Source organism: Paraphaeosphaeria sporulosa, assembly GCF_001642045.1.
Source record: "Paraphaeosphaeria sporulosa strain AP3s5-JAC2a unplaced genomic scaffold CC84scaffold_28, whole genome shotgun sequence".
NCBI classification, from domain to species: domain Eukaryota; kingdom Fungi; phylum Ascomycota; class Dothideomycetes; order Pleosporales; family Didymosphaeriaceae; genus Paraphaeosphaeria; species Paraphaeosphaeria sporulosa.
The window spans coordinates 6,286-22,386 of NW_017253387.1; the positions used below are offsets into that span (position 1 = coordinate 6,286).

The following is a 16,101-nucleotide window of genomic DNA, read 5'->3' on the forward strand; positions in this document are numbered from 1 at the left end:
TAGTCCTATATAACCTAGATATAGTACTCTTAAAGCTTAATATATAACTATATACGCCTACACTAGCTCTACTAGAGGCCACTATATAGGAAGCCAAAATACTAAGTAATATATATAAGCTAGAGGTATAATTAACCTTAATTTATAATTAAGTTTAAAGGTATAAGAGCTTATTACCTATATCTATAATTATAGCACTTAATTAGCTTAAGAAGGGAGCTTAAGTAATAGCCTACTTAGCTACCTTATAAGAAAGCCAAATTGCCGACCTTAAGAGAGCCAATAAAGTAGCCATAAAGTGTAGATAGTATAAAAGAAAGTGGATCTAGAAGTAAGGGACCTTAACTTAAGTAGATAGAGAGGAATTAATTACTTAAAAACACGTTAATAAGTAGCTAGGAGAGGAGATATATAAGAGTAATGCGCACGTATACACGAGTGGATAAAGTAAAAGGTACTATAGATGCTATGGTAAGGCTGGCCATAACTCTCATACGTGCCAGAAAGATGCCCAAGATGTAATATAATATAGGAGCTATCTATCTATTATAGTATATACGCGTGTTATAGAGTCTTCTAAGTTATAAGTTATCTAAAGTAGGTAGAGGTGGCGCGCTTACTTATATGGCGCGCTCGCATATAAAGTATGTTATAAAATTTGCCGTATAAGAAATAGATTAGATAGTTAGTAGACTGGCACCCATAACCCATTAGTAACCTATACTAGCCCATAACCTATAAGTAGCCCATACTAGCCCATAACCTATTTAGGATCCTTGTCCGTGTCCGATTATATGGTTATCTGCGAGGTGGCTGGCGCACCTGTACCTATTCCTAAAACGGTTTCTCCCTTGCTTGGAGGGCATTCAACAAGAAAACAAGAAAATCTGTAGAAACGATCACGACCCCAATCAATCAATCAATCATCACATTTCTATCAGATACTTGACGATTCTCATCACGCGATTATCTGACAGATGCACTCGCCCGTGAGGTACGTTACGAGAAATACACCCAAAACTATAAGCCACTAGCAGCGACAACGCCCACTGGCGCGACGAACTTGTCTACGCGCGTAACCATGCCTTTGTTATCTCTATGGGGTAATTACTAAAGGTAACTGAATGCATACATGGTCCAATACCAAGACAAAGGCGGCGCAGCGTCCAGTCCGCATGCAGCTACACTAAATTGAAAGAAGGTCGCGATCGATGCATGTGATCATAGACTAAGATTATAGTGAATACATGAATAAGTAGCAATCAGATTATCAAGTGTCTAGCAGTCGGAGCAAATACGTTGGGATGGTTCTTCTTTTCTCCATATGATGGCCGACTTCGACTCTGAGATCGAGCAACTCACCACAAACCTGACCAAAACTCACCTTGGGTCAGGTTGCGCTAGCGATTTTGAGCGCGCTTTTAAGGAGCTTCGAAAATTTGCTGGAAGTCTCCGAGGTGAAATAATTCCTAATACCAAGGTGTCCGTCACCAAAACTCTAGCTGGACCATTTACTCATAGAGGGCTATTTGTTCTCCTCCAGGAACCCCTTCCTTACCACTCATGGTCGCGCGGTGCTGCTTCCATGATAGTAGAATGTTCAACACTTCAAGCACTGTATGAAGGCATTTATATCGCATCCTATAGGAACCTTAATCTGTTAAAACACGTGTCCCTTATCGACTCACGTCCGTTCTTAAATTATGCTAACAACCCTGGTATCGAACCCGAGCAATAGGAGGAGCTTTATGACCTTGTAATTGCAGCTATCGAGGCTAAGCAGCCCGACATTTTATTGTGTATGGGCAAGGTAACCATAACTCTTCCACAGAGCTTACAAATTAAGTTGACAATTACCCATTGATAGGTTGCAGGCAATGCCATCAATGCACGGCTGTATTCGCGGCTAGCAAAGATTTAGAGTCATATTAAGATTGTTCATGCGAATCATCCAAGCTTTTCAGTCAACTACCACGACAAAGATATCCAATTGCGCAAAGGTCTACTGGCATCAATTTACGAAGCATGCAGCAGCGTGAACGGCCAATAGAACCACGAAAGGAGGCAGGAGCCATACGCACTAAACGAGATCTATGTTCAGATTGCTATTCCAACGCCGAAGTACTAGTCAGCAGAGTCGACTCATATCAAGTCTGTAATAACATTCTTGGACATGTTAATAATCCTGTGTTTTCGACCGAGGCATCGCTTACCCAAATTAAGCCTAGGACCAAGGGCAAACACTCGCTACCAGTTAGAAGAGTAGCAAAAGGAATGGTTCAACTACTCGCTCGGATTTAGATCAGAGGTTATTGGTTCCAAACGACACTCGAGAGCCGTTCTAATCCCAATTTTCAAAAGAATGAACCAATACGTGCGAAGTTTATCATGGTTTCTGCCGACGTACGCTATTCATCTGACCGGTATTCATTTCATTCTTAATAATCTTACACCTCAATTTGAAATCGCTTTCCTCTCACTTGCAAGCGGGGTGGCGCGTAACAAGAGCACGCAGCAAATTACTAAAGCAACCGCGGAAAATCCAATGGAAAAACTCGACAGGATCACTAATCAGGCCCTAGACCTCTGGGCTACTCGATCCCTGACGGTGCGTCGAAACCTAACGTACTCTTTGTTAGCATTTCAAAATGACGGCAAGGAATTTTTCAACAAGGAAAATGGTCCACCACATGAGTGCAATTTTTGTGAAGGTAGCAGGAGTGGTATTTGTCGGCAAGCAAGTGACTAGGATTTTCCTTCTCATTCCGCCATCTCCCAAGGAACTGTAAGTGGTTAGTCATCAACCAGCTTTAGCAACCCGAGAGGAGCTAACACGGATTGCAGGTGATGGAATAGCAGCGTGGATACGGAGATGGGCGAGTCTCCTTCGTTCAGCGCCACTGGAAGACTGCTTGTGCGACTAATATCAGATTGAATATTATTTCTGTTAGATGGGCAGCTCAAAGCTATCTCAGCTGATTGGTGTAACCTGGCCTTCTTTGTGTTTTGTTACAATGCTCCATCACTATCCAACCCAACGTCTCCAAATATGACACATCTGCATCGCTCCTTCACACACGAGTTGCTATACTTGCAGAACACGACCTTGCATACCTCTAAACTATCGCAAAAACGTTATTTGCGAACACTATAAGAGCAGTTTAGAGCGACATACATGACATTGAGCATGTCACGGCTCTCCGCAGCCCGCTACTTGCCCCGCTTAGCTAGACCCGTATCAGCCATTCCTGTGTCCAATTTACCCAATCCGGAAAACCATGTTTCCTATTCTAGTTAGACTGGTTACCGCTAGCTCCATTCCAGTCAACGTAATGGTGTTTTAAATGCTCAGTACTCCCTCGAAAATGAGTGACTCTAGCTCAGTGAACGACCTATCTACGATGACGAAGCCTTCAAGTCTCAGTCAAAGGTTGCTGTCAAGTATTTCAGAGTATGACACTCACCCCGTATTACATCAATGCTTGCGATCGCTGACTGCTCAGATTGCGTGAAGAGGGAAAGTTTACGGACCTAATATTTACTCATGATTGCGAAAATTTCCCATTTCATCGTGTTATTGTTTGCTCTCAGTCCAAAGTCTTCCGCAAGGCTTGCGATGGCGGTTTCAAAGTAAGGACGTTCATTCTTCCATCGATGTCTCGCTTGCTCAAGACCTTGTGAAGGAACAATCCGAAGGTGTAATCGATCTGAGCCATATAGCATCTGAGCAATTGGAAAGAATGATCAGATTTTTCTACAAAATGGATTATGACGGGGATTTGCCTGAGGGAGAGATCCAATCTAACCTCCAGCTGCATGCGCGAATGTTCGCTTTGGGGGACCAATACGACATCGCTGGAGTATGTGCAAGCGCTGAAGCGAAATATTGGCAGATGTGTATCAAAGCCTGGGATCCCCTTGATTTTCTGTCTTCCATCCCCGTTATCTACGAATCGACACCCACCTCGGTCCTGGGGCTACGGAAAACTGCTTGCAATGCAGTGAGAAAATATTTGCCAACTATGCTTGATAACACTGATACTGCAGAGTGCTTTGAGGAAACTATATCTGAAAACCCTGCTTTCGCGACGGATTTATTAAGAAGCTACATCAATAATCCCTTGTTCGGATACTGCCGAGTATGTCGTTTAGATTGTGGCATGGATCCGCTTCAGACCCGATGTCAGAAATGTAACAAGGGACAAAGCAGTTCACAAACCCATTGGGATATGGCTTGGTAACTAAGGGCGGTCGGACGCAAAAAGTTTAGGAGAGCCTCCTTGACTGAGGAACCATTTTTCTTTATAGAAATACGAATAATGTATAATTTTACAGCCATCAAATCGAGCGGGATCTTCATTTAAAGCCATTAACGGCTCGCGCAGCCGCCTTGAGGGTTCCTCTTATTTCTCAACACATCTGAGGCTGCAAGACATAGTTGCATCATTCGTACAAGAATGCTAGTTTGTCGCATCATCTCAGTAGCTAATAAGAGTTCTTCAACTCTAGTAATCACATTCTCCGCAATAACCGCATTCTTTATCACAAGCTGTAAGGTCCTTCATGGGCTCGTAGTCGGAATCAGCTCGTCCATAGTCGAAAGCAAGATCATACTGATCAGATGCATCGAATTCGTCAGAATCACCAAGATATCGACTAAGCTGGACGTGCGGTTGTGATGGCTTGTGGAACTTGCACAACTAGTCAGCTTTGAGAGTCGGGTTTGCAAACCCTTGTGAATCATACCTTCTTCAATTTGTCTGCAGCGGTCCCTCCGGATTCTTCGCATGGTCTTGCCCGCATGTGATCATCATCATTCCGTCGGCAAAGGTCAAGAAGCTTCTCGCTAGGCCCGGACACAAACACACTTAAGATGCTTGCTCGGTGCAGAGGTGCCCAATCCAATTGGCAGCTAGAGTCAAGCACTCTCTCTACGATTTTTTGCAACCTGATTTTCCCGTTCGCAGTTTCCTCTCTGCCAGTACGGCAAATTGCTGAAACAATGACATCTTCGACTCGTGTCAAAGCTTCTTTCCGAATTTTCCTATCAGAATCTGCCTCAATACAGTCCGCAAGGAAACGGATTACCTTCGAGCTATTGATCTCAACTTTCCATAATTCGTCGAAATTAAGGTTCAGATTCAGCTTTGTGCTGATTATTTCTAGGCACAACAAAGAAGTCAGGCTGTCTGAGCCTGGAATTTGGCCAAACTTTGGAAGCACAAATCGCAAGGCCCTTGTCAAGACGTCTCTGCTCACATCCTGTAGTGCCTTAGCTCGTTTCATCAATAGGAATACTATATCTGGGCCTAACCTCAATTTGTGGTAACGACCCCTGGGGCTTCGAATCAGAAGCGCTACCATCCGGAACGGTGACGTTCCGTTCATTCTCTCCCTTCGTTGCGGAGGATCCGTTCTCGAGTTTTGGGTGTGTCATCACATTCTGTCGTCGAAACGCCAGGTCAATTTCTCGGGACGGTCGTGCAAGATTGGATCGCCAGTGGTGGGTGTTGCTTGGATTTTTCTGATACAGATTGACTTCAAAGAATTTATCGTGTGAAGAGCACCTGAAATTTTTGAATCTATGTATTAAAAATCAGAAGGACACTCTCGTTAAAAGACAGAATGGGCAAATACGAATTCAATTTCTCGAAATTCGCTTCGATGAGACTGTCCTCAGTCGTCTCAACAAATTCGTCCCCTGTTGTAGGAACGAAGTATCGAACCGATTCTTGCGGTCCAAAGTTGATTTGTCTGACTAGTTGGACAGCATATGGTGCAGTATCGACCAGTGAGGACGGGTTGTCATCCACGACTGCAGATGTTTTCTGAGAAGTACTCCAGCGGGTGAATTTAGTGAACTTTCCATCATGGTCAAGTGGCCGTGGACGATACGGAGTAAAGAACGAGCAGCAAAAGATTGTAGCCATGGCGATTCTTCAATCAGGTAGTGAGGTACAGAAGACGTCTCTCGAATGTAAAGCGGAAGGGCAAGAAGTCCATCCCTTCTGCAAAATTGTTATAGTGCTTTAGGAATGTGGACTTGGCGTACCTTGTGTAGCCACAAAATGCGCTTACTCAGAATGAGCATTTCTGAGCGGAAAGAGAGCAAATACCTCCACGCCTGATCCCGATGGTAATGCAAGGAAAAGCGTTTGGCAAGCGAGGGGGAAGAGGGGTGGAGGGCCGAGAATTTTCTGGCCACCCATTCGTAAGACAAGTGGCGGCGACATAACGTTTCTAACGTTATACGCCTAATCAATTGAGCCGCGTCATAATATTGGACGATGTAAACTTGTGCGGTATCGCGGGCCCAGCGCTAATTAGAGAATTTTCCACGTTCTGCTGGGTCGCCTATGTAACGTTACAGCGTGGTCCTTTAGCGCATTCCCATATAAACCGTCGCTTACCACAGTAGAAGAACGGCAAGAAATAATACCCCCTAGAAAGGAAGCTTAGCGTAGGGAAAACGACGTCTTGTCGGACGAAGGCTACGTAGAGGATGCTGCCTTGGAAGGCAAAGAGACAACACTATAGCCACTAAGGCGAGATTGACATTATCGATCGACACTCCGCGTTTCAGGACTCAAGCACCTCCCTGACACAGTCCAGGAAGATAAAGTAACGTTAGATGTGGGCAGCACGCCCGGCTGAGGCTTGCAACGAAATGTAACTCCTGAACAAGCCAATCACGTATAGCGCCAGAGAGGCAGGGCGGTACCAAGAGGAGGATGACGACTTTCACAGATAGAAAGCAAGCCTTGAAAGTCAATCTTGAAGCAGATCTGCTGGGGCAGTGTATGTTCGCTGGTTCGGAGTTGCGATAGAGAGCTTTGTCAAACCCATGAGCTTCGGCTGATAGCAGTCCGTTGTTGCACACATACCATGCCATCTAAATTAGCAGTGGTGGTGATCCAGCTCGCCACTATCACCCTAGCCCTCCCTCACAGAGCCGAACGACGATGTCTTCATGTAGCAGCTCGGTGAAAATTTCCCTTCCCCCCCAATATGGCTTTCTATGATTCTCCGCCCAATCTGCCTTGCATCCCACCTCTATCCTCGCGACGTATGAATGCTCATTGTACGGGTTGCTCATGCGCTGGATGCTGCGAATTTTCCCTAGAGCACACCATCGTGCTACTTTAAAGCAGAACTTCTTCTCTTTTCCTTGAGAGATACCCCCGAATCTCGCCGCTAGGAATTTATCTATAGGGTCATCTTGGCATAGCACATGGATCTTGTAGCGGTTTCTTCAGGAGGAGAAAGCGTCTAGTTTGACTGTGTTGTTCGTCTAGAGATCAGAGACGTCCCGCTTTTAAGGGATGTCTCATCTCAGGTAGGCTAACTACATCTGGCTATTCAACCGTTACAGATCTTGTCAGTGACAAATCTAGAAACGCGTTTGTAGTGCGATATTGTGACGTCGAGTTCGTAAATAGTTGAATCCGCATAATGGTTGATAATGATTAAGTGGTATTACTCGGGACAAGCTGGACTTTCAATGAGAAGTGAATTCGTAAGAGCTAGTTCCGAAAATACCTTCATTGCCTCAAAAGTAGCCGCCGCATGATAGCTAGTTATGCTCCAGGCCGGCTCATCGTTCGATGCTTTGCGGGCGATGCCGCGGGCCGCCACTTGCGATATCAGGCTCGGGGTCGTCGTTAGGAAAAGGTCTGGACGGCGCTGATGGAATACGGTCTTTACTGTAAGACGGAAAGCGGGCCTTTCAAGCGTGGGTCGTAGCATTTGGGATGCCTTTGCAGTCCGTGTAAATTAGTAGTCGCAAGTTCAATAACTCAGAATTCTTATAACTTTCTACAAAGGAGGAGGTCTGCTTTAAGTAGTGCAATAAGGAGACTGCAAACTTGAAACGCATAGCAAGAAGGCACTCGGGAAGGGAGGCTTGCATGAGGTCCAACCAATCATATCCCGATACAGCAGACTATGAACTTATAGATGTAACGTCTTATAAATGCAGCGTGGGATCTGTGGATGTCAGGGAACTATAGCATTGCGTACGAGATGGCAGCAAAGCCACTTGCAACCAGGGGAAAGCACTAGGGCTAGACGACCAATAGACACAAGTTCGCCTAGAGGTTGTGTGAGGAAGTCTAGAGCGCATGAATAATCAGAGGCAAAGGATACATTTCAGCTATAGCCAAACGTCTTTGGCGGTTTGGTTATAGGTGCTACGCCAGGGTAGCTTGTAAAACTCCGTCCCTGTGCTAGGAATAGCGACGGAACGCCGCAACTTTCGCGCCCGTAGCCTTCCATCGTAGCGAGAACCTTATCGCCGCCAACAGCGTCGCCAATGAGGAAGCCCGCATCATGCCCTTGTTGAGGTCGGGCGCTTAGGCATGGTCAGGTGTTGGTCGCTTGACTTTACGATTGGACGATCGGAAGTAGCAGCGCTTACCGGTAGCGGGAATCGGCGGCGGGGAAGACATCCAACGCTTGACAGCTGGACAAACCTCTCAACCATATCTCTAGCAAACTTAACAAGGCCTCTTCCCGCGCTGATGGGGTAATGCACGCCTTCGAATTCCTATCATTGTTCTGGTGTTTCTAATAAAGCAAGTAGGAAGACGTACTGTTCTCGATGCAACCGGGATTTCCCCTCGCCACGGGCATTACAACAGCACCTTGATGATGCCTCTAATCATTATCGCTGCGAAGTTTGTGGGTATGATGCTTCGACCTGGGATAAATGGCTTAAACACCACCTGAAGACAAAGCACCGAGTTGTGTGCCAGGGCTGTAACGATGGAGAAGGATCGACCTGGGTTGCTGGGTCGCAGGAGTACCTCGCTCATTTGGAAGAAGAGAACGTTTGTCGGACCTGCGAGGAGCATTTCCAAAACCCGAGCAATCTCAATCACGTAAGTAGGACATGCGTGATACTTGGACGATGTTGACTTTGCCGAGCATAAAATGGTGCACCTAGACCTATCGATAGAATGCTATGGTTGCTACCGGAAATTCACCACCTATCCTGCGATGATCTTACACTTGGAGTCCGGTACATGCCCCTCTAACATTGACATCATCGAGTTGAACGAGTCTGCTGCCATGTGTTATCAATGGGGCGCATATGTTGATAGAGATTTCCGGACCGAACTACTTAATCGCGATGATCTACAATCGGAGTATAGTGGGCCGGTGTATCCATTCAGGTGTCCCGTATGCGACGTAGGATTCACGAAATTGTCGGGTCTATTCCAACACGTATACAGCAAGTCGTGCGATCAGGGTCTGTACGATGGCACGATGGCCAAGTTGATCAAATGGTTGGGAAATCGGCACGATATTGACGAAGATCAGTAGGATTGCGACAGTGAATGTAATACTTGTTCGATTACAGGTGAAGTGAAATCTCGATATAATGGCCCAGCAAGTCGTGGCAATCGGGGTTCTACCACGGATTGACTCGAACGAACGGAAATCGTAAGCCTGGTGCAACGCTTCAATTTTGCACAAAGTTGCAATACCATCAAGAATCAATTTAAAAATGGTTCCACAGTGTGCAAATCGGGAAAGGTGTCGTGCAGATCGGCAATCAAAGATTGCGGTGTATCAAGTATTTGCCAAACGTCCTCTGCCAGCATCTGGTTAGCTACGTTAGTGTGTTTTGAGCTGGACAGCCGGCATCGGACTTGTAGCACCACTATGCGCGGTGTTCCGTTATCATTTCCAATAAAACAATAGTTGTGTAGCGCAGCGAAGTCTAAAATGCTTGAGCTAACTACCGTATCTCCCATATATCAGCGCATGCATACTGAGTTCTTGGAACAAGGCCGAGCAGTGAGGTTTGGGAGTGGCACTACTGGTCCCGAAACTAAACCATGACAAGGTACTGTCTCCTTGCTTGCTTGTCAAAAGGAGTAAATTCATGACTTGAAATAGCCTCCGCGATCAGATCTACCAGATGATCCAGGACCTGCATGAAGTCTTAAACCAACACAGCAAGGTTTACGCTTTCGACGTTGAAGGATTGGAACATGTGACGGTTTTAGGACCGTAGGTATCGTGCAATGGAAATATTGAAGGTTCACTGAAGTTGTATTACTGTGATTCTAACTGAACTATATAGCCATAGTGAGGCGATCGTCAGGGGAGTTGACTTATTCAGAGTTTCCTGATTCAGTAGCTAAATTATAACGATTGTCGCGATCCTCAGGAGTCCATGCGCACTCGGTCCGAATACGATCGATAGTAACGTAGATTGAACTGCGACAGAACAAGATTCTCCAGAGATCGGCATTGTGCGTATTAGTGACGGAAGCCATGTATGCTTTCACATCGCAATTACACGCAACGATATGGACATCGAGGAGGCAAAAGTAATCTGTTCTCAGTCTGTTCTACACAGGAGCACAGAGAATAACCCTCAGCTTTATTACACTGTTTACGAAAGATGTACGGAGATGGTCTAACGTTACTTTTGTTCGATTGACCCCTCAGAGCAAACATTTGAAGACGTGTTCAACTGCTCAGCGCAGAGTGATGCGAGTCACGCAGCGACAAGGTTCAAAACCTATGTAAACTCAAATGCGCAAGCCCTGCTAGACCTCTGGCCGATACGAGCCGCCAAACTGTCGGTTCCCCACCCCTCACCACGAGTCGAGTAGCAAAGGCAGGCATAGAATTTGGTTCGGAATTCTTTCTCCAAGATATCTCATCTTTGCTACACGTGACTGTTCACTGGAGTGAGACAACGTTGGCGGGGAGAGGAAGAGATGCGGATACAGCTCCCATTGTCTTCGAGTTGGGCCCTAAGCCATTACCGGTAGACCGTAGGTTGCTTAGTAGCGATAATTAGTTTGGAGGCTGGCGAGATTTGTCCCCAACATTTTGAGATTTGTCCCCAAGATGAGATCTGTCCCCAACGCTAACCACACGTCGACTAGTGCCGGATAAATTACAATACATATGTCGGGTTCGCTGATGGAACACGTTAGAGCAGAAGTAAGGCTGGACAACGTTGGAATGGGATGCAAGGGCATGTCGTAAGGCATCGTATTGGAATAAAGGGTGTCGGAAATCAATTTTTGTTGGGGCTTTCTGAGTGGCGTACGAGCTGCACGACAGACTGCGTTGGCTGTGGGCGGCAACGTACGTGCAATCTATGGTAGAAGCGGCCCTTAATGCTTCACGAGGCAGCATTCACGAGCAATGCCCACAGCCGTGGCTATCAGCTGGGCTATAATGTGGTGCCTTGGCGCTAGGTACCGGCATTCGGCAGAATGTTTGTGCCGAGCAGGGCTGCTGCGTTGCGCCGTGCCCGGAACACGTATCTAATAACATCACGGCTGTGATATAGTCGATTTGGACGTTATCGCTCGGGAAGAACATGTTCGCGCCACGATGCGTCTGTGAACGCTTGCCGGGCAGTGGCTTCGGGCTAGTGTCTCTCAGTAGCGACCCCTCCCCCGTACGCTATTCTATCGCATATGTGCAACGGCCTGTGATGACGCCAGAGCCACTCGCGCTACGGCAACGGCGCAACGCATGGACTGAGCTCCAAGCGTTGCTAAGCTGAGAACCAAAACAAAGAAAATCGGCAAAAGACCGCCTTACCACTTCTTAGCGTAATAATTCCCCAACTACCACTGTTTCCAATACCCCACCACCAATGTGGCCGTGCAACGAAATTGGACCAAAATACCACTGTTTTTTTGACCCAAATGCCACAGTTCCCATAGTGGGCTTCGCGCCTCACCCAACGCTCTTAGACAAGAGAACAATAGCTGTAATGTTACATAAGAAGAGATAGGCTAAAATTTATACTCCGATATAGTTATTTTCTGGTGTTGATGGTAGGACTTCTTATTGTTCACGTCAGAACGCGTTGACAACGCTCAAATCGCATTAGACGCGCAACGGCTGTCGGCTGCCTAGCTGCTGGGGAGCGACAGCCCATAAGCTGGGGAGCGATCGCGCAAAAGTTGGGGAGCGACCGCCCACAAGTTAGGGGGCGACCGCCTAAAAGTTAGGGAGCAACCGCGCAAAGCGAGGGTGCAGCCGCCTGTTAGCTTGGTGCTGCTCAATATTAGTGGGTCAGAATCAGTGGCATTTGGGTCAGAGACAGAGGTATTTCGGTCCATTTACGCCAAGAAGTGGTAAGGCGGTCATTTGCCGCATCGCCGAGCTATCAGCCTCTAGTCAGGAACTGTGGCTGAAATAGTCACGTGCGTGGCTGCTGTGTGGGTCACGTGTATATACAGTCAGCGCCCTTCACAAGAAGAGAATGAGTTCTGCTCAATCACTTGTTTTAGCACACACAGTTGGTAAACGGAATGGAATTTATTCAGTAATCTCAAATGGGTTGCTGGAAATACCCCCAGCACCGCCAATTTCCAGCACCGCCAACCTCCCAGCACCGCCAAAATTCCCAGCACCGCCAAAATTCCCAGCACCACCAATCCCGCGGCAGCACCCGCACCTCACCTTCGCAGCCCCGTAATGCCTCGAACTCTAAAACCGCATGCGATACCTCGAACGAAACATTACAAAGACCACCTGCCAAACTGCGAAACGTGTGGGAAGAAGCCGGGGCGGAAATCTGTTCAACTTGGGTGTAGCAATTGCCGAAAATTACTTTGCATAAATTGCCGTACTCAGCCTGTGAGCTCCAAGGATAACGGTACTAAACAATATTGTGGCCCTTGCAGAGAAAGGGGACCGGAGCGCCAAAACAGACGGGGGGGGGGAAGCTTTGCGTGAACGCGAGCAGCAAGGTCAAGGTTGGACGTATTGCTCGAGATGCCGCAAGAGTTTTAGCCCGAGCAGCACGTGCTACTGTAAACCCTCCTCAGCTCTACGACAAGGTGCCCCACCCTCAGCTGCTACGCAACCCGCGCGAGCGGCTGAGAATGTAGATGCGGGCGCCTTACAAGGACACCATCCAGAAGATCTTTCAAGAGATTACTGTGTTTCTTAGTTCTCCCCGCGCGAAGACGGCGGGGCCAGAGTCCTTCGACAAGTTGGCGAAAGGGTACGCAGAGCTATCTCAGGTCTGTAATGGGAACAACCTCTAAGACAATTTCGCTCCGATCGCAACACTGGCCCCCGAATATCTGGGAGTCCCCAACGTGAATGGACTACTACGTGGTGACTACGAAATTAACTCCCCAGATGCGGAAGTGGACAGTCCGGTGCTCGCTATTACTGACGAACAACTGCACGAGATGAGACGCTCAGGGCAGAAGCTCCCAGCTCGCGTCAGCTGGGTGCTTGTTCCAACAAGACCTGGGCGGAAGATTGACGATACTTTCGAAGTGTTCCAATCCCAATGCAAGAGATGGGACACCACTATTGAGTATCAACAATACACTCAGTCATCAGGAAATAGCAAAGAAGAGGACGATCTCACTGGTTTCATGCTATTGGAAGACTTCTTCGCCCGGGTGACTGAGCGAGGACAGCATACCGAGCTGCAGCGCATTGAAGCCGAGGGGAAGGATCCGGTAAACGTTCTAAGTCTATCTGCCGAGATTACTGGTTCAGCTTTCCGTGAGCCGGAAGCCATCACGACGCTCCGATACCGCCTCTTATCCGTTCTTTCGAAGCGGTCCATCGGCCACAGCACGGAGACCGGTGTCGGTAAACTAAGCGTCCAACCGGTCCGATTGGTGGATCAGGAAGCGTGTCTCAAATTCCTCCTGTACGGAGAGAGGGGATCATTTGCTGGGTATCCACATGGATGTGCTCAACGGAACTTGGGTCCAGTGCAAGACCGGGCCGAAATTGTGGCTGGTTTATTGTGGTCCATGGGATGAGGCAATTCAGAAAAGCTACGCAGAAGACGGTCTGGATTAGAAGCCTGCCCCTGGCACCGTGCAAGGAATTCTACTAAGGCCGGGTAACCCCCTCATCATGCGACCCGGGTATCCAGTTATCCACGTGGTACTTACGATCGAGGACTCCTTCATGACTGGCGGCATGATATGGCCGAAGAGCTCCATAGCTCAGGTCATGACCAATATGGGCTATATCCTCCAAAACAGTCTTTCTACCAACGAGGACGCTCCAAGGCAGCTCCCCCAGGTTTTGAACGAGCTCGAAACCCAAGTTAAAGCTCACTTGGAAGCAACCCCGAGTGATGCTTTCTATACATACTCACTACGCCGTTCGAGGAGGCAACAACAAGTCGACTCGCCCATCAACAAATAAAAAGCTCTCCACTGAGCAGGAGCTTGCCCTTATACGCTTTTGTGACGCTATTGACGACGTTGGATTCGGAGTTGTTTAGCCCTAGGCTCAGTTTAGTCCGGAAGTTGTTCGAGAAGGAAGTCCCGCCATGGATCTCTACAAAGCTGCCGATGACAGAGAACTGGAGCGCGTGTCTGCAGACGCTCGAGGGCCATAGCGATCAGCTCACCTCGGTGGCCTTCTCTCCCGACTCGACGCGGCTGGCGTCGGCGTCGACCGACGGCACGGTCAAGGTCTGGGACGCAGGCAGCGGCGCGTGCCTGCAGACGCTCGATATCGGCTATCCACTTCAGACCATGTCTTTTAATGCTTCTGGCTCCGGCCTTTTGACAAACATTGGTGTTATCAACCTTGGTCCACTATTATCATCGAACATCACCACTACCACCCAAGAGCTTGAATCCCCCAAATACCAAGTCACTGCACTAAGCTCAGATGGAACATGGATAACGTACAATTCGTAGAACGTAATTTGGCTACCTTTAGAGTACCGCCCTCGCTGTTCCGCTGTCTCCGAGAGTCTTATCGGTATGGGTGTAGGGACCGGAAGGGTGTGGATGTGCGATGTTAAGCCCCACGATCGCTAGAACTGCGCAACACTAGTAGTTGAGAAATAAGGACTTTGTTTTTCTTCTCTTAACGTTATACTAGGGACTTAAAATATACACAACATCTTCTTTTCTTCTTCTACGCACACCTCTTATGCTCTTGTAATTTTCGCCGCTTCAAGAGCTGCCTTGACCTCCTCAGCACTAGAAAACCGCCCCATCCAACAATCTCGAATAATACTACCTAGAGCTAGTGTACTTGTAGGAGGAAAGCTTCCCTGTTGGAAAAGGTCGGTAATCTCGCTGTTGCCAAGATCATTATAAGGCTTTTGGCCCGTGAGAATCTCATACAATAGACTCCCAATACTAAACACCTCCCCTTCCATACTTCCCTGCACTGTACCATACTGGTCCTCCTGTAGCGCTTTCGCATAGCTGGTCTCCGGCCCAACCAGCTCCGCTTTATCCCCAATTCGTGACCCAGAGAAGTCATTCAGTACTAGGGATAAGTCGTCCCCCACAAGAAAATTCCTCGTGCTAATATCGCATTGGTATACACCCATGGATTGCGTAAAGGATATCCGCTCGACGGCCTCCTCTGCCCAAAGCATTAGCTGATCCTGCCCAACCTCGCCCCATGTCTTCTGCAGATGTACCCGTAGGTCCCCATTTTTGAAAAATGGAAAGACGAGGCCAACAGACGAGATTTCAAGCGGCGCAAGGATGCCAGCTCGTAAGCCAAGATGCTGGTATATTTCTTTCTCACGCTCTAGCATCATGCGCGACTCTTGCATGTGCGATCGTGCCCTTGCAGCGACCTGCGCGTTACAGTGCTGAGTCTCAAACGTTAAGGGAAACTTGAGCACCCTCTTGCCGTCGTCTGATAATGCAAGCACAGCAGTCCCACCGTAGGCAAATTGATAGCGATACCCTAGAACAGGAAATTGCAGTACTGGCAAGTCAAAAAGAGGTGGCATTTTTTTTTTGGTTGAGGGAGGATAAGAAATAGAGGATAGTAAGAGCTTATTTATAAAAGAAATGGCGGTAATTATACCAGGTATAGTAATATAGCTATGCGACAGCAGCGCAGCAGTATAATAGATGAAGAAGAGGGTTAGGGTAGGTAGAAAAGTAAGTAGGGGAGTTTGCCTATTTATATGCGTTCCTATAGTAATAGGCTCACACTAGCCGCTGCACTAATAGTAACCACCAAGCTATCTTAGCTAATTAGCCTTATATGCCCAACCACCTTCTTAGCTACCAGCCCCCTAGCGTTTCCTACTCTTGGCGTAAAGCTCTCTTACTATATATAAATAAGTAATTAGCTTAAATTAACTAAAGA

The 16,101-nt window shown here is 47.5% G+C and overlaps 6 protein-coding genes across 6 annotated transcripts; 4 read left to right on the forward strand and 2 right to left on the reverse strand.

Moving 5' to 3' along the window:
• Positions 1-3,501: 3,501 nt before the first annotated feature.
• Positions 3,502-4,241, forward strand: CC84DRAFT_1106262 (uncharacterized protein; the record flags this gene model as incomplete). The annotated part of the gene is made up of 2 exons (XM_018175138.1): positions 3,502-3,630; positions 3,684-4,241. Coding segments are annotated over 2 exons (687 nt in total), but the record flags the coding sequence as incomplete, so codon positions are not given.
• Positions 4,242-4,505: 264 nt separating this feature from the next.
• Positions 4,506-5,930, reverse strand: CC84DRAFT_1191795 (uncharacterized protein; the record flags this gene model as incomplete). The annotated part of the gene is made up of 4 exons (XM_018181208.1): positions 4,506-4,613; positions 4,747-5,262; positions 5,315-5,582; positions 5,638-5,930. 4 exons carry the CDS (start codon positions 5,928-5,930, stop codon positions 4,506-4,508), a joined length of 1,185 nt encoding a protein of 394 aa, XP_018028839.1.
• A 2,534-nt stretch (positions 5,931-8,464) lies between these two features.
• CC84DRAFT_1210798 (uncharacterized protein) lies at positions 8,465-9,401 on the forward strand. The gene is made up of 3 exons (XM_018182316.1): positions 8,465-8,524; positions 8,582-8,879; positions 8,926-9,401. The coding sequence occupies exons 1-3, from the start codon at positions 8,520-8,522 to the stop codon at positions 9,322-9,324; spliced, it is 702 nt and encodes a 233-aa protein (XP_018028840.1). The 5' UTR covers positions 8,465-8,519; the 3' UTR covers positions 9,325-9,401.
• Positions 9,402-12,412: 3,011 nt separating this feature from the next.
• On the forward strand, positions 12,413-13,778 carry CC84DRAFT_1238632 (uncharacterized protein; the record flags this gene model as incomplete). The annotated part of the gene is made up of 4 exons (XM_018183952.1): positions 12,413-12,643; positions 12,816-12,874; positions 12,941-13,013; positions 13,135-13,778. Exons 1-4 carry the CDS (start codon positions 12,463-12,465, stop codon positions 13,776-13,778), a joined length of 957 nt encoding a protein of 318 aa, XP_018028841.1. The 5' UTR covers positions 12,413-12,462.
• Positions 13,779-14,339: 561 nt separating this feature from the next.
• Positions 14,340-14,789, forward strand: CC84DRAFT_1238634 (uncharacterized protein; the record flags this gene model as incomplete). The annotated part of the gene is made up of 1 exon (XM_018183953.1): positions 14,340-14,789. A coding segment is annotated over one exon (336 nt), but the record flags the coding sequence as incomplete, so codon positions are not given.
• Positions 14,790-14,956: 167 nt separating this feature from the next.
• On the reverse strand, positions 14,957-15,664 carry CC84DRAFT_1051343 (uncharacterized protein; the record flags this gene model as incomplete). Its single annotated transcript, XM_018173483.1, has 1 exon — positions 14,957-15,664. A coding segment is annotated over one exon (708 nt), but the record flags the coding sequence as incomplete, so codon positions are not given.
• Positions 15,665-16,101: the final 437 nt, after the last annotated feature.

What these genes read in the sequence shown, in the direction of transcription:
- CC84DRAFT_1210798 (XM_018182316.1), top strand. An exon ending in ACCCGAGCAATCTCAATCAC is followed by an intron (nt 8,880 to 8,925) that starts GTAAGTAGGACA and finishes GACTTTGCCGAG; the next exon opens with CATAAAATGGTGCACCTAGA.